This window comes from Cololabis saira, chromosome 9 (genome assembly GCF_033807715.1).
Source record: "Cololabis saira isolate AMF1-May2022 chromosome 9, fColSai1.1, whole genome shotgun sequence".
NCBI lineage: Eukaryota > Metazoa > Chordata > Actinopteri > Beloniformes > Belonidae > Cololabis > Cololabis saira.
The window spans coordinates 21,774,556-21,798,569 of NC_084595.1; the positions used below are offsets into that span (position 1 = coordinate 21,774,556).

General features: G+C 37.4%; 1 protein-coding gene across 2 annotated transcripts in view; it reads right to left on the reverse strand.

Moving 5' to 3' along the window:
- mvb12bb (multivesicular body subunit 12Bb) overlaps positions 1-13,724 on the reverse strand; it is a 46,948-nt gene extending 33,224 nt beyond the window's left edge. Inside the window, exons 1-4 of one of the 2 annotated variants that reach the window (XM_061729912.1) lie at positions 13,656-13,724; positions 11,499-11,600; positions 2,198-2,293; positions 329-419 (exon numbers count right to left, since the gene is read on the reverse strand). In XM_061729912.1, the coding sequence (XP_061585896.1) occupies positions 329-419; positions 2,198-2,293; positions 11,499-11,591 (280 nt within the window). In that variant the 5' untranslated portion in view covers positions 11,592-11,600; positions 13,656-13,724. Of the gene's footprint in view, positions 1-328; positions 420-2,197; positions 2,294-11,498; positions 11,601-13,470; positions 13,622-13,655 lie in introns of those variants that run through there. The other variant, XM_061729913.1, reaches the window with a different exon arrangement.
- Between the last annotated feature and the right edge of the window lie 10,290 nt (positions 13,725-24,014).

Below are 24,014 nucleotides of genomic sequence, written 5' to 3' on the forward strand. Positions count from 1 at the left end.
GGGAATGCATTTCATTAATATTAGATAACCTCCATCTACTGGTCCTCTCCCCAAATAAATACATAAATAAATAAGCCCCTCATAAAGAAAAGCCCAGCTCCAGCAGAGATAAACAATGACTCATGATTCTCTTCGTTTCTACCTCCAGGGCAAAATGTTTATTTTATTTCCACAGTCTGCCATAGATTAAGCTAACCTGCACCCATAAAACATTCACTATCTCAAGCAAAGCTGCCCCCAAGGACCTCCATATAAGCTGGTCAAAGACTTAAAAACACAAGAAAAAAATGGGGAGTGGGCCTTTGATCAGCATTGACTCTTTACTTACTTGTGTCCATTGTTTCTTGCAAAGGTGTGAAGAACTCTGGTAATGCATCCTTGGCGTCCATCAGCTTAATATCCACAACAACTTCAGGGTCCTAAAAGACAGAGGAAAGGCAGTAAATTAAAAAACAATTATCATATCTGCAAATGAAAGTTTAAAAAATGACATAGAATATTTATAACCCCTCCAGTTTCCTAGTACTAAAACGATTGGCTCGATCATATACTAAAAGCTCAGGAAGGCCCTAAAAAGAATGGCTGGCAATTAGGATACAGAAATTACTCTCCAACTATATTTTTGGAACAAGATAAACAACTGCAAACTTGTAATCATTTTCAACCTTTCAGCATGCAGCTTCAGGATGATGGCAGACAGAGCAGGCCGTCTGATCAACAGAATGGGACTAGTTAAAAATAATCAGGGACTGTGTAGTTGACATTTTCAAGCATGACTCTTCTCTGCCTCCTATTACAGTTTCATTTTTTTTGCCATAATAAATTGCAATAATACACAGCAGCAGTAGAGAGTGGAGTGAACCAGCCGTGACTTGATGCGTCCAAAAAGGCTGGATTATACTGCTACTGCTGCCTGACTGTCATTACTATTAGAGGCATTTTTATTCATAGTTTTATACACTAACTTAAGGGGGAATATGGATGAATGTTATTACTATGCATGAAACCTTTTTTTAGTATTACTCCCTTTTTCTGGAGATTTTTTTCCTATCACGACCTGACAAAAGGGGCTATCTACCTTCAACCTAGAGTATGATAAATCACAAACTATTTACCTCCCCCCACATAATTCAGAGGCTAATTTTACAGAATCTGTTTTTGTCATAGACAATTACAGTGGAAGTTCCAATGACTGGCACACAAAATAGCCTTTGTTGATGGCTCTGTCATGTTTTATTTGTGTCAAAGTTTTTAAAACAATGCAGACACACATTTTAAGATAAAACACAGGAACTAGGGAAAGGCTATTTGCATGCTATATACTAAACTGAGGGCCAAATTGTGCACAGGCATGAGGCAGCGGCTGCCAAGTTGCCTGGTATTTAGAGAACATATTGAAAAAAATATGACTTGATTAAGTTCTGAAATTGAACTGATGCAAAGTAATAACAAAAATTCAGATTTTGTTTACAATACTGTCTGCTTTACCCACCTGCAACCCAGAGACCCTAATTAATAGACAGGCAATAGTAAGCTGTTATGAGCTGAGGTTGGACAGGTTAAGGACTCTGGCAATGCAAGAAGGTGTATTTATAGCCACAGAGTAGCTGACAGCCAAGCAGATACATATCAACTCAATGCTGCAGGCAGGCGATGAGTCCAAAATTTACTCAATAACATTATGAGAAATACAATGCAAGGATCATTTTAGCAGCAGTGGTGCTTTAAATTGGTACTATATATAGCTGAACCACACTGAAAGACCTTGGTGCAATTTATTTCTTAAAAAAAAAAAAAAAGGAATATTCAAAAGTTATATGTGCATCAGCTTTCAAGAGTCACTGGTTTTTAACATTTTCCTCTACAGGGAACAGTGTTGATTTAATAAGTCACAATAGTTAAAATACAGCTCATTGTTATTTCATGAATAAACATAAATAATATTCTCAGGAGGTCATACAACACGAAAAATATCTCTCCATGGAATCATTCATCTGGAATATGCATGCAAATTCATTTTATGTAAAACTTCAAAACTGCACCGCCAGTGCTGGTCTTTTTAAAGTGAGACTTTCACTGATCAAAGTACAAAGTGCATTAAGATATTCTCGTGGCAGAGAGGTGAGCTAATAACCGCTAGTGATAGAAGAAGAAGAAGAAGTGGTGAGAGAAGAGAGAAGTTTACATTTGTGCTTACAGTTTCTCTGGAGAAACAGAGGTAGCGGGTGACCTTGGATTTGAATAAGCCGTCCTTCCACAGGTCGGCGTCAGAGCCATCTGTTGTTTGTGCAACCTACGTGAAAAAAAGAGAGAAAAAACAAGGAGAAAAAAAAGCATGCAGGATGTGGGATAAAGTTAATGTATGTATGCCATGGGCGTGCTGCTTTTGCCTCTTCCTCTGCATACTAGCCTTAATTAACGCTTGCCTACACTTGTGCTCCATCTCATTAGTGGGTAAAGTCTTAGACTCCAAAAAAGTGGCTAAAAATATCCTCCCTTGGGACTAGGCTGATTAAAGATGTCCTGACAAGGATCTGTTTTAATAAGAAAACCAAAATCTGGTGTGCTTGAATTAGAAAGATGGTGTTACATTTGTGGTAAATGTAGAATGTATCTTTTTTAAGTGGACATACTGTGGTAAATTAAGCATAAAATAGGTGAACTGTGAACACATCCACCATGCATAGTCATACTTTTATAATCTAAAGAGCCAAAGCTTTTGGGAGATAAAATACAGACAATTCAAAGCTAAGACCTAAGCAGCTTGCTGATGTACAATATAATTCATTGTTGTAAAAGAGCAGAAGAGTTACCAAAAAATACAGGTTTTATCATGCTGACAACATGTAGACACCCTAAGTTAGGCTAAAACCGCAGCCTGCATTACAGAGGCTCTACCGTCATTCAAGCAAACATGCTAGGCAGAAACGTCATGGTCCATTGGCTATTATATGAAAATCACCTAAATAACTGCCAGAGTTATTTTTCTAAAGGGATCTTTTACAAAGAAGAGTCAATCTAATGAGGTTCATTCAAATGAAGAAGACATACATCTCTGCACCCACCCACACACATTACCCCCTTGACAATAATGATGAATGACCCCAGTGACTAGGTGGGGGAAACATGGCAAGGAGAGAGTCATGCAAAACCACCACTGACTAGATGGGATGAGAGCAGAGACTAGCGTGGGGAACAGAGACAGATAGCAGGATGAGAGAAAGAAGAGGAGCAAACGAGCAGGGAGAGGGATTGTGGGGTGTCTCCAACAGCAGTTCGATGAAAGGTCCCAGAAGGAGCCTATATATCACCAGCTTCCCTCTTCCTTACAAGACAACCCGTCTTGGCCACTTTTTCCAGGTCAGTAGCCAGCGCATTCTGTCAGCGTAAACAAAGGGCTCGCTTTGTGAAACCCAAAGTCAAGTTGAGGAGTATCGAGGGCACAGTCCTCCAAGGAGACACCTCAGGCATCATCCTGCCACAGCCTCCGGAAACACTGATGCAACGCAGCTTGAATGCAAAACGACAACTGCTGGGGCATGGCACAAAAAGCATGCACAAAGTTGCACTGGCTCTGTTCTAATCACTAAAACTGTGTAACTGTATGTCTCGACGATTAAACAGACTTCCATGAAAAAAATGTCATGTGTGATAGACATCCCGCCTCTGATATTGAAATATGTCATATAATTAGAAATGAAAACCTATGACACATTCAACTGCCACCTGCAGTGATCTAAAACCCCACCTGTGAAACATGTCTCAAAGACAGACTGAATCTTCCTACTGTATGAAGCATCTCTAGAGACAGACATCACACGCAGGTTGCTCCATAAATGATTAAAAAAATACAGCTGTGAGTACAAAAATATAAAGGCATGCAATCAAAAAATTCAAATCAAAAGGAATGAAACCAGGTGAAGAAGAAATAGGACAGCTTCAGGCAAACAAACAGTCCCTTCAATGAAGAACAGACAAGCTCAAAAGATGAAATGATTCACATGTTATCTTTCAACTGTAAGCAAAAACTGACTTTTGACTATATACTGTGAATTAAAGACTTAAAAGATTTGCTACCCTTGAAAATCAATCACATTTGGGGAATTATAGTTTCCCATCTAAATAAGATAAAATTAATGAATCCTTCAAAGTTGGGTTCTAGTACCTTGCTCTCCAACTTGTACTAGTCAAGTTGAAAATAAGGGTTGGGGGACAGCTAGTATGCATTTTGGAGCTAGAGTGTTCAAGAGCCTGCTTGTGTTTGATGTTGGGTGGCTGCTGGTGTTTCAGCAAAGTTCCCGATCCCAGTGGAACAGTGTTTGATCTGGGCTTGGGCTTTCTTGTGTTGGAACAACCTACTCAAGTTCAGCTATACATGGCACCATATCAGAGAGCAAACGATGTAATCTGCCCTTTGATCTGCTGTATAAAATGTGTGTCAGTATGGTGAGCACTCAGTATCAGGAGTAATTTGAAAAGATTTTGAGCATTAAAGAAAAAAATAAATTCAGCTTTCTTAGTGGTGCATTAGTACTCTAATATCAAGTGTTGATATGTTGTTTTTATTTCAGAATTTGCAGATGAAACACTATAAACTTAAGTTCAAAGGATGTTGTTAAAGATGAAACAGCTGCTTTTTGGTTTTTAATAAAATTTGCAGTCAAAGTATGTGCTAAATAAATGAATATGTGCACAGAAATGTGCTGTAAAGTTCACAGTACGTACTGCCAAAGAAAAGTTATAAACATTTCCATAACCTCCAATAAGATGCAGATTTTTTTTTTAATTTATCTTGGGGTTTTTTATTTGTCATTTTACAATTTTTTAGTTTTGTGCTTCGTCATCTTCAATCTTTGTCATCCTGCTGGCTGTAACCCAGAAAATTGATCACATAAAATCATCAGAATCCTAAAATAGGCCTGAGGGAAAAAAGAGTGAGTAACAAGAATCCTTAACAGAGGGAGTGTAAGTAAAGATACACAGGTGTGTCCTTTTGTGGACTTGTCATCGGCCGTGACATATGAAAGGGGGCATGACATATAATTTCACATTGTAAACAGAATTAAAAGTAATTATGTGAGCTGTCATAAACACTGATATCTGACAGAGATCAAATACAGTTTTACGTTGTAACAAAACAACGGACATATGATCCAGCTGAGCCTTGTGTCATGTTTAATTAATATTTTATAACAACAACTTTGATGCAAGGATTTCTTGTTTGGTTAAATGGTTGTTGTTGTGATTTTTCTCTCCTAATTTTTCCTCTTCAAGTCTTCCACTCTTATCTCAGGTGGTAGGGACTGAAATACATGAGGATTTAAGGAGAATAATCAAGGATATACAAAAAAGGAATGAGAGGGAACAACAATATTATTAACATCATGTGATTCAAAAAGACACTGCAATGTCATGAGCTAAATGCTAGTGTTTGAAAAAAAAAAAAGATAAGGCTGAAACATTGTTCAGTGAATTATTTTTGGGATATCCCATATCACACAACAGAGTATAGTCCTTGTTTCTTATAGTAATGACTGTTTGCATTGATGACCTAAATCATGATGCAAGAACAGAGACACAAAGTTACTCAAAAAGCACATTATTGAAGCCTTTTTGTCAATACATGTTCATTCTTATCATTGTGCTCCAAATTCAACATTAAGCCTGATTGACTTCCAAACTTTAAACTGCTGTTTCAATGCCCTGCAGATCATTCACATGCACATCAGCTGAAACGCATTGGGACAGCAGAGGAGAGAGCCTCATGAGCATTCTTTCTGTTTGTCACCATCCTATCACGTGTATGCAATTTTCCTGCCAGTGGCTCCATTCTGATTCCACCCACCATCATCTGCCAGAGATCTGAACAAATTGGGGTGTGTAGGGTGGAGCAGGAAGAGATACGAACTGGGATAAGAGGGAGAGATTCAGGGTATAAAACAAAAGAAGAGAGGAAGAGGAAGACGGATTTGCCCTTGAGCTTGTTTTCTGCTGTTTCATTTCAATATTCTCTTCTTTTTTTACCATCTTCATATCATCTACAACTATGAAACATTCTCATTAAGCAGCTTTTCTCACACTATTTTATATGCTAAAACATTCCTATTAATAGAGAAGTTGTTGGGAGACTGGAATATATAACACATGAGGATGTGTTAAATGATATGGGCTTCAACCAAAGCTCATTAAACTCTTGCCTCTGGTGTGTCTACAATACCGGTGGCAAGCAACACAGATTATCCTCCTAACCATCAAAGCAAACTTTATGAATAAGTCATCTGAAAGTTCCAGTAACACGGTGAAAGGCTGCCAACATCCTGACTGTGCATTATGCTACAAAATCAGTAGTAACAATAACATGTACCACATAACAAACAACTGAAAAAAAAAGAAAAGAAATAAAATGTATTTGATTTCAGATTAGTCCCACCGTCACTTTTTTTTCCAATGTTAACAATTTGGCTTTGGAAAGTGAATTCATCTATATCTAAAAATAAACACATTTGCTAACATACAGTAATCACGTTATGAAACTGAAAGATAGAAATTGTATTTTATAGGAAATTGCCATGATCTATTAACAGCTCTGGTCTGGTTTGTGAGTAGCTTACAGGAAATGTGACTATATCATTTAAAATTGGAGCTTGCAGCGAATTTCAGGAGCAGGGCCACGCCTCAACCACGCATCAACCACGCCTCTTCCGGCACCACGCCTCTTCCGGCATACCTTCAAATACCAGCCTAACCCTCAGTTCCTCTTCGCTCTCGTTCTCTGCACCCCCACCCCCCACCCCTTTTCTCTTCTCCTTCTTCCCTCTCTTTCTCTACCTCATAGATTCCTAGGGGGTTCGTCGTTGCCCGGGTGCTGCGGCGGATTCCCTACCAGCTTCCCCACAACGCATCGACCGATCCATAGATCTTCACCATCGTCATCGTCATCATCTTCGTATCAATAAATCATTTAAACGTATCCTGTTGATGGCGTGGTCCTTGCTAGTGAATCTAACCACTCAAATCTGCACAAAAATGAAAACAAGCATAAAAGCTAACTTTCCTCTGCAGGTTACTAATTAAAAATAACAAGTTACTGCTTGTTCCTTGCCACCTGAGAAAAATGATAAAAGTGTGAAGGCAACTATTCTCACCACTTTCCAAAAAATAGATCTGGGCTGTTTAGCTCTGGTCAAAAAATACTGTTTAACTGGCTTACATTGTAAAATTCATAAGACTTAAATCTTCAAATTTCTCAGTGTTTTTCACACTTCAGGACCATGGATAGCTCAAGTGGAAGGCGATTATTAAAACATTAAAGCCTAACTGGAATAGAAAAATAAGGAAATTAATTTAACTCAGCTGCCAGTTATGAATTTATATTTCATGTCTCACAGTAAAAAAAACTGATATTTGAGAATGAATGCATTTTTCATATTTGGTAAGACCTGAGACTTGTTACTGAGGAACATTGGGTGCTTTCATAACTGTAGTTCTTCCTTAAGAGTATTATTTAGCAACTTCCTCAGAGCAGATACATGTCCAAGCCTCATGTAATATATTTTTACATTGACTGGTACTGAAACACTTACTGTATGGAGTTTGGTTTAACACATGGGCAAGTATTGGAACTATTCATCGATCATCTGTACCCACTTATTCCTAATCAGGAACGCAGGAGTCTGTTTGGGACTTATTGGTAGGGGTGTCAAATTAATTAATTAATTAATAACAGGTATATTTAGCGCGTTTTTTAATCGCTTAATGTATTTTTTAATCTCTAACTTCAGTTTTTCTGTTTGCGGGTTGCCTTTATTTTGAAATCTGTGTTTGTGCGGTGGGCTTGTTGTGCTTGATTGGTTGGGGGTGGAAAACAATGGTCAGTCACACCTTGATTGGCTGTCCCTGTGTTTGGGCGTGTTTAGCAGACGCTGGTAGGCTCCCATTGTAGCTGGACAGGCATGGGGGGGGGGGCTTCAGCGAGTAGCGGAGAAGTGAAAATAGAGGAGCATGTGAAAGTTGTCGGTCCAGTGAATGGGGAATTCACATTTCTAAAACACCCCATTAATAAAGGATTGAAAAAGATTGATATAAGTTCTTTGTTGAAAGGACTTTGCTTACCACCGAAGCAGCTCGAGTTTAGCCACATAAACGCAAAGCACCCGGTCGCAAGCGCAGCCACAGCTAACATTAGCAGCAACGATGTTGCCGCAGCAACGATGTTGCCACAGCAACGATGTTGCCACAGCAACGCTCTTCCCCAAACTAAACTCGAGGAGAGCAGCCTGCACATGCGCAAGTCTGCGACAGAGGCTGGCGAATGTTCTTGCCAAGTGGATGTATCTATTTGTCTGTTAAAAAAATAAATAAAGACTTTATGAAGCCACTTTTTTTTGTTATATATCAATCTTTTGATCTGCCACAATAATAATAATAATAATAATTCATTTTATTTAGCGGCGCCTTTCACGTCACCCAAGGTCACCTTACAGAATAAAAACAAAACAAAACAAATCCGGAAAATACAATAGTAATACAATAGAAAATACATACACACATACACAATACAAACAATAGACAACCGAGGAGCAACAGTACAGATAACACAGCAGTATGGTGGGAAGTAGTGTTAATGTAATGAATTTAAAGGAAAACACCTCAGGTTGAGGGCTTTTCTCTGCAATTTTTAGGTGTGATTAAAACATATATTAATAAGATGAATTCATTACAGTAGCTGTTAAAAATGAAACAGAATATAAATGAATGGGCCAATACTGAAGCCCAGGCTATACTGAATATACAGTATATTAGAGATGAATGATAAAGTAGATGTAATCCATCTACAAACCAGCCTCTGGCTGTAACTTCACCTGAGTGGTCCCTTTCCTGAAGGTACGCTATCTTTAAGGGGGCATCCATGTGTTAATAATGCTCAGCAAGCATCTATAACTAGTACTTAAGCACCTATTAAATATGTATAACCTAGATATCATGAGACCTAGTTTTAGCATTTTACATTTCTTTTCACTAAGTTGTGTGCTCTAAAAGGGAAACTTCCATGAATCATATGCAACAGCGTCCAGACCAATACCAATACCTCTGTACGAAAAAATTTTAAAGTAGTGTTTTTGGTAGGGCTGGGCGATATATCGAGATTTTAATATATATCGATATATTTTCAAACGCGATATGGCACGAGACAATATCGTTTATATCGATTTAAATTTTTTTTATTTTTTTTTATTTTTTTTATGATTTTGATATAGCTTATTTTGTGACAAATTGACTTGAATGTTTTATGTGAGATTTGCACAACTGTCAACCTCAGTGGAAAAGTCTGCCTGTTACTGTCTACATTGTATTAATTGCACAGTGTATTTTAATTTAATTGTTATGCAGGAAAGGGATATTTGTTTTATTCAAAAAGCATTTTTATTCTATATATGCAGGCAGTTTATTTTTATTTCATTTTTTTCATACATTTTGATATTGTGCAGACCTCTGTTAATAAAGCAACCTGTGTGACATTTGGTATGAGGCTTTGTATTAAAACTGACTGTTTTTTTAAGGGTTTGCCTCAGAAGAAAATTAAGCTAACAGAGATGCTATGCTATAATGATTTGGGGGAAACCACAATTATGTCACAGAAAAAATATCGATATATATCGAGTATCGCCATTTAGCTAGAAAATATCGAGATATGACTTTTGGTCCATATCGCCCAGCCCTAGTTTTTGGGTATTTGGAAGTTTATACTTTAGTTAAAACTGAACATAAGCAACCATAAATGTTACAATGAAAACGTATTGTTGATCAGGGAGTAAACAAGGTCTTTAACTTCCTAAGACCTGTTGTACGCACGTGGATATCACTTGTTTTGTTGTCTATGTCATAATGTTTAATTTCTTAACACGGGCCTAAAGCAACAATAAAAAAAATTGCACAAGGTCTTAGGAGGTTAAATATGTTTTTGACACAGTAAAAACAACAGCTGGAGACTTCTAAACTTGACAAACCTTGTTTTTCCAAAAGCTATTTTATCAAAATATCAAAGGGTCTTGTTCAAAACAACTCAGCTGACATTTCCACCTCAAAACATTTAACTGTAAGAATGTGACTACTGAGACTGAAATAATGTGATCAACTGCACAAAAGACATCTTAAAACTGCTATGGCTCTAGTAGCAAAGCAGGTTATCCACAAATAGCAAGGTTGGCTGTTCGATCCCTGGCCCCTCCACATGTCAAGGTGTCCTTGGGGAAGACATCGAACCCTGTATTGCTCCAGATGGTAGGCGAGCACCTTGTAAGTGTGTGTGTAAATGGTTGAGTGCTTTGTGGAGGTTAAACCTATCTAAGGTTAAGGCTACTTTTAATACATGCAGAGTTACAGACCAATGATTCTCTTCTTTCAAAAGCTATCTCTGGTAGCATACAGTGTGCAAAGGGCACACAGACCTAAAGCAAGTAATTTCATCAAGTTACCGATCTACGATAAATCAAGTTGCATCTGCAGTCACATCCAAAAGTTAGTGCAACCTATTTTAATTTTAAGCTTTTGCTGTTGTTGTTCTTTTGAGTAAAATTATATTAAAAACCATATGATTGTAGTGGCACTTAGTAATGATCTCATTAGTAACTTTTTTTTTCACAAAAAAGAAAAACATCATGCAATACCTGCTACACCCCCTGGGGGATGAAAGTTAAACATATATACGTATGATGCTTTTTAGGTACTAGCTCTTCCCTTTTTGCTAACTGCCCCTTTTAAAAAATGATTGGCCAGCAGTGGATTATAAATTGACTGTGCAGCTAAACTTCTGGGCCTTTCTGCCTGCTTTGTTGCTACTATTATAAATAGTAATTCTCACTGTAGAACACTGAATCCAGATTGCTTGAAAATTGTTTTTTGACTATTTCCAGACTGGTGTGCAGCAACAATTTTCTTCTCTAGGACTATATTGAATCTCTTTCTCTTTTGGCATTGTGCTAACGCACACCTGAATGGTTCAGAACAGAAAACTGTCAAAGCTCTGCACATCTGTTAATGATGAATTCATCAAGGGGTGATGATCAGTAGCATCTGAATGCAACCTACCCCCCTAAATCCTACGGTATTGCCCACATGATTATTCTATGATACTTGTCTACCTTCTGAAAGTCTGGTAAAAAGGCATTTTGATACTGTGGAACAAAGGAGACATAAGAGGTTTTGTGAATACTGTCCATCTACTACAATTTTTATTTTTAGAAGAATAAAAACGTGTTAGCATACGGTCAAGCTACTCTTAATCCATGTAGCACTACAGGTTATTTATCTGACAACCATTTACTAACTATACGACTTTACTCACATCTTTAATCCACTTTTCTATGAAAAAAGAATGTGTATCAAGTAAAGGTTGGAAATAAAGTATTTCGAAAGAAGAGAAGTGGATTTTGATTGGCTTTGATTTATCAAATGACAAAAGTAGATGTTTAGTATTAGGTGAGGGCATCTCTACTCACAACGTAGTATCCATTTGGAGCCTTACTGATTGAAGTGATGATTCCAACTGCAGAGATGGGTTCTGTAGGCAGCTGACTGTTCTCTTCAGACATGTTGGAAATCTGTTAGAAAGGTGGACAAGCCTAAAAATGTAATTGTTGACACTTCAAAAGAAATGTCATACTGTAAAGAAAAATCTGATGTTTACTTCCTACTAAATAAATATAAGTTTTAATTACAAAGGACAATACATACTGTATCTAGATAAAAGACAACATTAGAATTGCCCCTTTTGCAGTCATTACTTTTTTGAATGGACAAGGTTCTTGTTGCTTAGAATAGCTACCGGTACACTATTGACTTCTTGATGAAGTTTATTAACTTACGGAAGAAAAAAGTGTTTGTCCAACCCAGGATCAAATGATCAAAGACAGACTAGCTTTAGGAGACCTCTAAATGACTTCACCAAATCACAAACTGGGGAGAATGATCACATATTTTCAAGGAAGTCCCAATCAATTGCTATCTGTTCCTGTCCAAGGGAATTTTGTTTAATGGGTATGCAAGCCTTTTACTGGGTAAGTGGCCTTACAAAGGTTCCCTTATGCAATTTTATTAGATTAGGGTTAAAGCATTCTTGTACTAACTGACAAAGTTGCTGCATTCAATCTTGATATTTACAAAATCCATTGTAATTAAGTTTATCAAATTAGGGGATTTACTCCAGAAAACAACTGTCTCGTTAACAAATGTTAGACAGCTGTACTTATTCAAATGGAATAAGCACGCTAATAAAAATGGCAAATTAGCTCGTAGAGTGAAAGACATCTTCAAAGACACACTCGGAGAAGTATACCTCTTGAGTTGCTGATGGTTTATGGAGACTGCGATGAACTTAAGGCTCTCCACAGCCATACTGTATACAATAATACTATTGTAACGTCTATTGACGCACAAATAACAGTTGAACATGTTAATCAGCTACCGGGGAGTCTTTATTACAGTATGTTGCCCAGTCAAATTTCTGGTTTTGAGCTGATAAAAACTGTAATGATTATAATAGCATAATAATGAATTATAATACGGTATAGCCTAATTAGGGTTGCCAACTCCCTGTAAAATAAATAAGGGACACCTCATCGGCAGGGCCGGCCAACACGATTGCCTTCATCTTTCCTGGCATGGTGAATTTTTTTAGCCCCTTTTTTGTGAGTGAAACGATTTTTTAACTATTTGACTCGAACATGAATTGAATTAAATGCATATTTTTGAATGCCATGAGCACATGGAAAACAAATTATTATCCAGCAATTCACTTTAATACAAAAAATCAAAATGAACTGAACAAAATAAGTATCTTTCTTCTTAGTATCTGTCCTGCTTAACTTAAAATTGTATAAAATAACATAAAACAATAAAAAGAAAGCAGAACATCCATTCTATAATAGTGCACGTTTTTAGTGCAATAACAAAAGTGCAAACAGAAAGTCTGTAGAAAACTTATAACATATAGTGCCTCAAAGGCCATGATACATTTGTAGTAAAACAGAAAAAAAATTACTTGTGAACTCAACAGCTCAATGCCATTTCCCATTGGCATTTATGACTATTTTTTGACTCTCACTGTAATACGGGACAAAGTGCGTCCCTTTTCAGCTCAATAATGGACGCGTACTTTCAGCCTGAATTATGGTCCCACGTTAAATCGACGCAGAGCCTACGGCGTAAGTTACGCGGCGACACACACCGTACGGTGGGCATTGCCGCATACCCTACGCCGTAGGGTCTGCGTTGGTGTAACGCGGTACCATAAATCAGCCTTTAGTTTATAAATACGGGACGATTCCGTTTTTCACGGGACGGTTGGCAACCCTGAACCTAATGGAGCCAGTTGATGTGCATTGTTAGCGAAAAACGGTAAACCGCCTATGTCATGACACTTCCTTAACATTTACAGAGCTCTGATTTTTGCAACTTGGGGGGAAATCTTACCTAACAAGTCACATCAATTTGCCGTTTTCTAGTTATTGATTACAGTAACTAGCCTGACAGGTGTGTCCTGTTTATGTAAAAGCCAGCCAGAGCTCCACCATTTCCCCCCCTCGCCTTCTTTACAGAGGTGAAAGTAAAACCTGAAACTCGAGTCCTCTGGGAGGTTTGTATTTTGAACCATTTACCTGGAGTCCTTTTGAGGAGAAACGTCTCTCAACTCGACATCGAAGCAAATACTTCCGGGAGTCACGAGTTGGAAATTATTAACCATGATCCAAAGCGTGATAACGGCTGGGTAAGTCTTTCAAACACAGCGTGCGTCCCATATAAAAAAAAAAAATAAAAAAAAAATATAAAAAAAAAAATATATAATATAAATATAAATATATAAATTATATTTTTATGTATTATATATTATATATAAATTATATAAATATATAAATTATATATTTATATTATATAAATATAATATAAATATATATAAAAAAAAAAATATATATATATATATATATATATATATATATATATATATAAAAAAAATAAATATATATATATATATATATTTTTTATTTATTTATTTTTTTTAATTCTTTGTTTTGTTGTTTTGTTTGCTAAACTTCTATTGAAGTGTTGTTTTTTTACATGTACAAAAATAAAAATAAATAAATGCATACAAATAAAAATATACATGTTATAATGTTGTATTACACTTTACTAAATTATAGCTTGGACAGGAACATAACTACAAACAAGTTCCTTTATTTTTCTTATCATGATCTGTAATCAGTAGTAGTTGCTTTAGCTAACCTGATCTACAAGTCCCCTCTTGATACACACTGATATGATATAACTTACCTGCTGTCTTTCAACCACTTTTTTATATATATATATATATATATATATATATATATATATATATATATATATATATATATGTGTGTTAATATGTGTTAATAAATTGTTAACGTGCCATATTACATATAATCGTACAAAACCAGGCAGAAGGCCTGAGCCATCAATGTTATATTGGTTCAAAGGGTGTATTTCGGTGCAATCTAATTTTGCCGTTGTAACTAAATTAAGGTGGTGCTTCACTAAATAACTATCGTTACAAGGATATATCTACATGTACAGGTCACGCCTCCTGACAGTTGGTTGTCTCTCTAATAGTTATCCCATGTCATTACTGTAATCAGATAAAACTAAGACAAAGAGCAATGTATTAACTTAGCTGTTACATTAGGTTGTGCATCTCCACAAGTACAGAACTTGAAAGGCCCTTTGTAGACTGTCCAAGACACCAGCAGGCAACAGATGCTTCATGATCAGATTTATTATTTCTACCCCCTCCCACCTCTACCAATCAAATAAATTATTTCATTGTGGACCCATTATCCTAATTAGTTTATCTCAAAGTTCTGTGACATGGTGCCATATGCCAGTAGGGTGTCTAGTATTTACAGTATTTACTGGCTTACATGCCACATATTTCTTTCATATTATTCTTATTTTGAAGGTTTACAAGCATCTCTAAAAAAATCTCCAACTTCACCACCACATTCATGTAGCACTTGGTCTCCTATGGCCAATTTGTATGAGCGCGAGGTGTCTGACACATCACAGTGTTTTAAAAAACTACCAAGATTCTGGTTTAAATGTCTGTCGTTGGCTATCCATCCTTCAATCTTAACCACTTATCTTTTTCACTGTTAGGAAGGGTGAGTGGCAATCTCGCCCAGCTGTCATTTGAATAAAGGCAACTTTCACAAACATTTATACTTTTACTGTTAAATTGCAGCATTTTGCAATTGTGGACCAACGTAACTGTCATATATATATATATATATATATATATATATATATATATATACATATCTTTTGAGGTGATATTGGCATTATAATTTACCTAAAATTAATGAAAACTTTCATGAAATTAAGTATTTGTATGTTCCATTGTTTCCATATCTCTGCCATCTTAATGCAAAATCACATTTCTGATCCTATGTCAAAGCTTCCTTAAATTGAAATACCAGTGAAAGCCTGAATTATTTGCATAAATTGAGTCAAATTAATAAGGTCTCACGTTTGAATCTGGAACCACAAACTATTAAGGTTTTACTGGAGAGAGCGTTCTGATATGAGGAGCACAAAGGATAAAAGCACACTTTCTGCTGAGAGTCAGAATCTGAGTTAAAAATCATATAGTAGCTTGCGCTTGCTTATCATGGATGATTGTTTTGTCTTGTTGCAGTGGTACATAACTAGCAGAGAAAAGCACACACTGTAAGAAGATTTCTTTTTATATCTCCCTTCATCATCTACTGTAACACCCACATCATCACCAGCACCCTCCTACCACACACACACAATCCCGACAACACGTGTTTAACACATCAAGATGTTCATGATGCTCTGAAACACACTTGCTCATTTTACCTTGAATTTGTGGTGGTGCTGAAAGTTGCAGAACTGAATCTCGGGTGTCAATTGAAAAGGGAGAAGGTAAAATAAAACACACACTCTCTGCATGAGCAGAGATGCACTTGCTAAATTACAGAGATGGTCTTATTATGGAACAGGCGCTGAAACTCTCGTTGAGGGTGTGAAAATAGTCAGCTTTTACAGTGTTTTAATGTGTGGCACCTCACATGCTGAGGATTGCGGGGTAAGATGAATGATGGCTGTTGCCCGTTTCTGCAGGGGAGCAGGCAGCAAGATGCACAGTGTTACAGCTGGTGTCTGGAAAAAAAAAAAAACGGTTTTTGTTCCATGTATTCTTTATAACTCATGTCAGGTAACACAAAGCCTATAAAAACCAGATAATTTTGTACAAGTATAACACGGGCATTCACAGTCTTAAAAATGTTGTAATCATAAGTAGTTATCAGTGCAAGACAGATGACCCTGCAACAGAAATACACGTCTCTGAATGACTTTAGACCTCAATGATACAAAACAGCAAAGGTTTTCGTTTTACTTGTAAAGGTCTTTTTCTGTGTACTGTAATTTGCTGACACTAGTTCGGGAACCAAAGATGGAGATTTCTGTGTCGCCACCCCAAGAGTAATAATATCCGTAGCTCAACTTGGGAAATCTACTGTGCCCCAGTGTCACCCGCTTGAACCCATTATGGGCTGTGTAGAAATCTGGAGGTCTCATTTCACACATAACGCCCAACCCCCACCTCCTCACTTTTCTGTCTACACATGGAGAAAAAAAAAAAGCTCTGTGTCTCCCGAATAGCTTATAATAACAAGCTTTAAGAAGGCTACCCTTAGTGCCCCCACAGGACGCAGCCTTGCAAGACTCCATAATATCATGCTTCTTTCTAATTAAAGGTCAGCTTGGTTGAGTCTCATTGTCAACCTGACAGAAAAAAATCTCCCAAAACATTATGGCTTTTCCAAATGGGATTTAATTTTCCATTTATGCCATCTGTTTTCATGATAAAAGCACTGAATGGCACAAGTTGAAAATATATGAACTGTCAAGTTCATGTATTAATGTATTTCTTTTTTCATTTAGAATTGTAAAAAAAAAAATCACATTTAAAAAAAAAAAGAAAAAAAGTTCATTATGTTCATTTAAACCTTCCAAGAATGAACAATGAGCTTTTGTGTTCATTGTGGTCCAATTTTGAGCATGTTTATGTATCTCATCAACGTTTAGACTGCCCTGCTGTGAGTAATTTTTTGGTCATATTATATTTGCTCATCTCTATCAAGTTACACTTTCCTGCTTAACTTATCATCAAATATACACGCATACAGTTCACTCACATGCATCCGTGCATACAGACCACACGCACACACACGCAGGCACACATATACTTTCCTCCGTCTGGTGGGGAGTCTGGACTGCTCCGACTGACTGCGCCTCACTGCCCTTGTGCAGTGGTGTGCCAGTTGTGCCTTCCCCCATTGCTGTGAATGCCACCATCTGGTGTGCCACGTGGACATCATAATCTCCCCTTAATTACATTAGCAGTGCAATCAGTTACTGCATTACAAGGCCGGGCGAAGAGCTTTTAAATCTTGGAGGAAATCATAAATAATTGCACTAAGTACCCAGCGCCAGATGTGCGTGCCAACTTGGCTGGCATGAGATAAATAGTAACCTCACCAACGCCGTTCAGTATCCAGTCTGCAAACAGTTTTTGGCCAGTACGATCATCCTGTCCTTTGCGCTCATCTCCGTCCTCCGTCCTTCCCTTTGGATTCTCTCACTTTGTGTAAAAGCCCTCAGAGAGGCCTCACTGTATTCAGTCACCACCTGTTGCTGTTGTATTCCCCGCTGCTATGTGACGGATGGCATCCAGGAAACAGTTTGTAACAAGGCATCTCACCTCGTCACCATTCAGCCCATTACAACCCACTACAATCATTCCTGAGCACATAATGAGATGTTTCTCAGGTATTAGCAAATTGAAATTGTTAATTTATCCTTGGTAGTTGGTTTGAGTGTGGGAATACGTATTTTCATAACTAGAATTCAAACTTTACGAGACACTAAGGTATTTTTTCTCCCACACTTTAGTGTTGAATTGGTATTTCTCACTCATCCCTTTGTTAGGCTCTGATTTCCCGTAACTGCTCATACTGATACACACCTAATTCATTGTAGCCTATTGCCAGCTAAGCGTACATATCTAGAGGCTGGACAGGAAGACTGGATCCGTGCAACAACACAGAAAGATTAGATGATGAGGCATTAAAAGGCCCATTTCAGTGCGAGCATTTGGCTTTTCGTGTCAGCAGAAGCTGAAGTTTTATTAGGATTCTTATGAGGATGCCAGTAAGCCAGTACACATAATGCAGCACATGAGCAAATGTTATTTTCTGTATCTTTGTCTGTCCTGCGTGTGTGACCTATTTAACATGTCAAAGAAGCTGTGGTCAAAATGTTGATAGCAGTCTTCAATGTAGTTTTATATAGTAACAGACTTTCAAAAGGGTAGTAACTGCTGCTGAATATTGAAGTTTAGGGAACTTCAGTTAAAAAAAAAGAAGCTTTTCCAACTGATATTTATAGCACACATAAAAATATAATTTAAGAATATTAATATAATATTTTTGAGTTCTGTATAAAGGCCCTGCTGAAATGGTCTTGTTCTGGGACCCCTGCCAGCTTTCTAGAAACTATATTCCGAACAGTGCTGCTTTTATCTTAATGACATTATGCAAGCGTCCCCACATTACCCCATTCTTTACAAAGCTTTGCTTCTTCTGGTCTCTTTCATGACAGAGCTTTAAAATTCTTGCCTCGAGTTAGTTGCCACCAGTGGTTAACTTATTCTCATTGTTTACAGATCCTATAAAATGGTCAAAGTGTTTCATTGTCATGGTCAGTGTGACAACTGAACAGAATTGTGTTTACAATATGTACCAATACATATCTGTGCTTTATGTACTATGACTCGTTGCAAAGGCATAGAAGAAACGGAAAAGTAAGTTGACTGGCTTTATGGGGAAACACTGGAATCATTTCCAATAAATTGTTAAGATAAAATGAATGTTCAAAACGTATTGAAAGTAAGCATTGAAAGAGAGCTCAAAGCTGCAGGTTTGACTTGTAACATCACGTAACGTGCTCAGTGTCTCAAGAGCTCCTTTTCTTTTGCATGACTGGTTATCCCTAAGAAACTGTACTGTAAGTTGCATGTGGCTTCTGTTAGTTACATTTTATTTTAGTGGCTGGGAAAATGTGAAGACCTCAACAGATGCACCATCCTGGAGGTGTAACCTTAAAAACAGGTATTTTTTCTTTGTTGGAAGTGTATACCAACCAAAACCAGGGTCTTACCTAACTGTATCAGACTCACACATAGCTTTGGCCCACTCTCCTCTGCAGGCATTGCTTTTCTCGGTTGAGACACATGCTTGTGGACAGCTCTTTTAAGGACACACCATCACACTCCACTTGTGTTCTGATCTGAGGTTTGACTGGGCTTTGCAGCACCTGGAGTTTTTGTCTTTCTCAGCCAGTCTGTTTTAGATTTGCTCGTGTGCTTCACATCACCGTCCTGTTGCTTGACAACATTTGAGGCAAACTTTAGCTGTCTGACACACTGACTGAACTGTGCACAGGTCCAGTGGCTGCCAAAGAAGCCCAAATGATCACTCCCCCATCCCCCTGCTTGTTAGTTGATGTTAGGCATTTGCACTATCTATGCTATCTATGTTTTTCCCAAATGTGTCATTCTGTATTATGGTCAAACATCTTAACCCTGGTCTATAAAATACATTGATCCAGAAGTTTTTTGGTTTGTTTAAGTTGTACTTGAATACAATGAAATGGGGCTTCAGATCATTGTTTTTTTTTATGTCTTTTTCTTGGAGGAATGACAGCTGTCTTAAATGTTTTTTTATTGAGTGAGTGTTAATAATCTTTGTCATTATAGAATCTTTGTGAGAAAGTTATGTGAGCTGAATCTGATCCTTTACTTGCCTTTTTTTCTATTTTCTTTTTCTTTCTTTTTTTTTACCTATACAGTATATGTCAAGTTTTTATATTATATTTTCACTGAATGTACAGAAAAGAAAGGGCTCTAAAATGATTACGCCCAGCTGAGGATTTGGTCAGATATTTATAGCAGAAACTAACAGTCCGCCACTGTTTTATCAACCAAAGACTGAAGATTTCAAGATTTAAGACCTTTCATAGGAAACAAAAACCCGAGCAGCCGGGCTTGTGCCTTCCAGATATGCCTCCCAAGCCATGTAAATAAGATATAAATTCACAAAAAGGCACCTTGACAATCTATCACCTAAATGGAGATATTGATATTAACACGTACAATGTCCATTTCAATTTGATCACAATCTAGCTTTCAAAGTGCAATTTAAATGAATGGGTGTCTTTTCATCTAAACAGTTTGGGGATAAAAACACAGCCGAGTTAAGAAAGAGAATTACAGATATTGACTAAATGCGCCTTATCATTTATCATAATTTCTCTATCCACTTTGTCACCGTTCCAGCATTTAAGGAAGATAGATGATGCAAGATGTTGTCCCCTCTTTCATACTCTCTGTGCTCTGGGAAGTGTGTCCAATATGGACTTACTTTACCTCTTTGCAGCATTTGTCACTATTGAGGCTATCAAGTTTTTCTACATCCTGTGCTAGGACATCTGCCATTCGGACCTTTCACCTATATGATAAATAATGTTTTATATTAGCAGCAATACATCTCACCAGTAACACATTTAGAGGGTGCTAAGTCATATTACTGCATGGGTTTTTTAGTTGTGCAAATGGTTGATTTATGCTATTGAGGAGTTTTTCAAAGCATCAGAATATCAGGGTGGTGTCATTAAGGAGCAAGGCCTGGGACGGTGTGGCATTTGCTCTGCTGTTATCCCAGCGGGCTTTGTTCTGAGGTGGTTGCCTGAGCAAGGGCAGCCGTTTCTATCAAAGAGGGAATATTCCCGTGGCGAGGTGACTAGTGGAAGAGGGTCCTGCTCCTGTGCAGACACCTACAACATGAAAGTTCAAAAAAGTGCTGACTTCCTCATGAGCTCAGCTAGCAGCAGCCATCTGCTCCCCTGCAAGCTAATGTAAAACATCCATTGTGAATGAAATCTCTGGGAGGGATGGGGGTCTAAAGTCTAAAGTCTAAAGTCCTTTTTCCTTATAAGAGTGATATTGCACCAATCTAAAAATGAACAAATCCTCCACAGAATGATAAATAAATAAACAAATGAATGAATGAATAAATGGAAACCATATAAGATGTATTGTTGGGTTTATCACAACAGTTTCCTTTTGTTTCCCTTTTAACTCTCTCATGTATTTGACTGTGCTGTTTGCCTTGCTGTGGTGATTTAGAGGGAACATTTTATCTGAGCTAGCCAAGAAAGCCTGGTCCACCAGGGAGTCAGGCATTTTATAAGGGTATAAATAATCAATGACACTGAATCTGTAATGGGGTGTAATGCTGTTTGTTAACTCCCCCATTCTGCCCCTCCCCCACCTGCAACGACATGTTTGTTGCTAAAACAATAGAAACAAATTGCCGTGGCTAATTGACAAAGCATTGTTGCTGCCTCAGTTTATTTCTGTCTCTTGTTTAGGGCATGACCTTCTTACATCATGCAGTGAGGTACTTTCCTGCTTTGTTTCCATTCTTTTGAGCCATGACTTTCATTGGACTAGTTATTGTGTACTACGCCATATGTTGGTTTTTTTTATTACGTTAAGCACACATGGAGCAGATGAAGCTTAAATCAAATCTCTATTCATGGTCAAGATTACAAAACTGATTAATACAAGGGAAAACATTTAATTTCTATTGAATCATCTTAGCCCTTGCTTAGTGTTAGCATCAATCTCCAATGAACCACTGATTCAGTTTATTCAAATTGTACAAAGAACTTCAAACAGATGCAAAAATGTTCACCTGCAACACAACTGTGGTATGGGCATGGAGGGTAACATTAACATTAAAAACGTCAGCATACCACTGATACTAGACGACTGCCATCTGCATTCTGTTTCAAACTGAATTTCATATATTTGAGAGGAGAAAAACCTCATGAAAATGAGAATCCCCTCGCTCTTCCCCCTTAGCATACATGCATACACCCACATCCGAACATTATACATATTTTGAGTTTCACCCCTCCCTCAGAAGTCGCCCATGAGCCTCTGATTTCCATTATTATTAATATCTGTCTGTTTAATTTTCAGCTCTGTCATAATGTGTCGGCCTAAACTACAAGAGACAATCCCTTATTGATTACTTTCCCAGCAGCCCCAGCGCATGCCCCAGCTGATCACGCCTCTCATGCACAGACATCTCATGCATTTCAGATAATAAGCTGCTGCTCTGGAGTTGAAACAAATTGGATGTGCAGTCAGTCACTGTCCAAGTAAATCATGTTGCAGTCTGTCAGTGAACTAGGCTTGGATCATCATCTTACACATGTGAGGCAAAAACAAAAACAACAACAACAACAAAAATGCCATCAGCATTTACTACAAGGGCAGGGTGGTATATGTGTGGAAAGATTATATTTAAAGAGTCCAATTATCACTAAATATGATAGAAGAAAATTAAATATTACTTAGATTAAAGAAAAATCTTGTTGTTAATATTGCTATTATCATATGGCAAAGTTTTAACCTCAAAGCTTTTATAATTTTCTTCAACCTTTGTAGTAGATGATTGCATGTGGATAATGTAAAAGTCAGATACTGGCATTTAGCATAAGGTAAATAATATCAACCGAGGATTCACTTGCATTAAGATTATTTGAAGTATTCATTTGAAACACACATGACAGTTTCATATGATGCTAGAAAATAGGATCAGCATGTCTTCTTAATATATGTATATATATTGTAGCCTGGCCAGCGACATCTCTGTTTGACAGTGGTTGTGAGCTTTCAATCATAAATACTAGTAGCATCATGCTCCATCATGCCCATGTTCCACTGTACATGGACAAGGTATACTATTCCAAAATCAGCTTTTGAAAACAATGCTGCCGTTGTATTCGCTTGCTTGGAGTTCTTCAACAGCGAGAAAATAAAGCATCCTGTCACCCTGAACCTGGCTCTGTTTCAAATTCAGGGTACTTTCAGGTGGGGGAAAAAAAATCAAAAATGGAAGTTTTTGGAGTTGCACAGGAAAGCATGATTAATAATACATCAGGATTATAGAGCACAGACTGTGCTGCACTGACTTTAATAAGCCCGTGGAGGGAAAACAATCCCAGACAATGAAAACAAACACACTCAATGCCTGAAAAACATCTGCATTTAAACTCCAATAAATTAACTCAGCCCCCTCAGAGCTGAGTGTTAGTTAGCAGCTTGTTATTATAATATACTTAAATTTTACTGATAGCTTTAATATTTTCTTATGATTCTCCAGTGTTTCAAAAACTATATAAAATAATGGTTTTATTCTGGAAGAACACCTGAGCTACAGTGGTTTGCTGCAAAACCCAGAGAAGTGGAATAATTGGCACCCTAGCGTAAGACTCCCTCTGTTTGGTGCCAACTGCTTAAAATATGGATGGTATTGTTTTCATGGCAGAGCTTTTATTGAGTTCTGCTTGAGCCATGCAGTATGATCCTCTGACTTTGACCTTTTCTGGCATGTGGAAAAAGTAAATAAACAAGGTGCTGATGTATTCCCTCCTTTACCAGAGGAACTGAGCAGCAGATTTTCCATTGATGATATCCAGGAGTCAGGATTCAGAGAGCTGCATATCATGGCTGCCTAAACAAAGGAGGTTAGTCGTGTTTTTATGTAGTACGGGAATATAATTAATGGATGTTGAGAAAGATGAAAATGTATTGACAGCTGTGGTCAGTGTATTGCAGATCCCTAGCTTGCAAAACTAAAGACTGTTGACCATAACATCTTTTCTCATGTGTTATTCCATTTATAGAAATGCGGCTCCGTCTAGAGTTAACAACAAACTTCAGTATAACAGTGTGTTTTATTATCTTTGATGCGCTGAAGTTGATTATGTACATATATTTAGCAAGTATGAAACAGGGAACAAAACTAAAGACAAACCCTTGTGTTGCT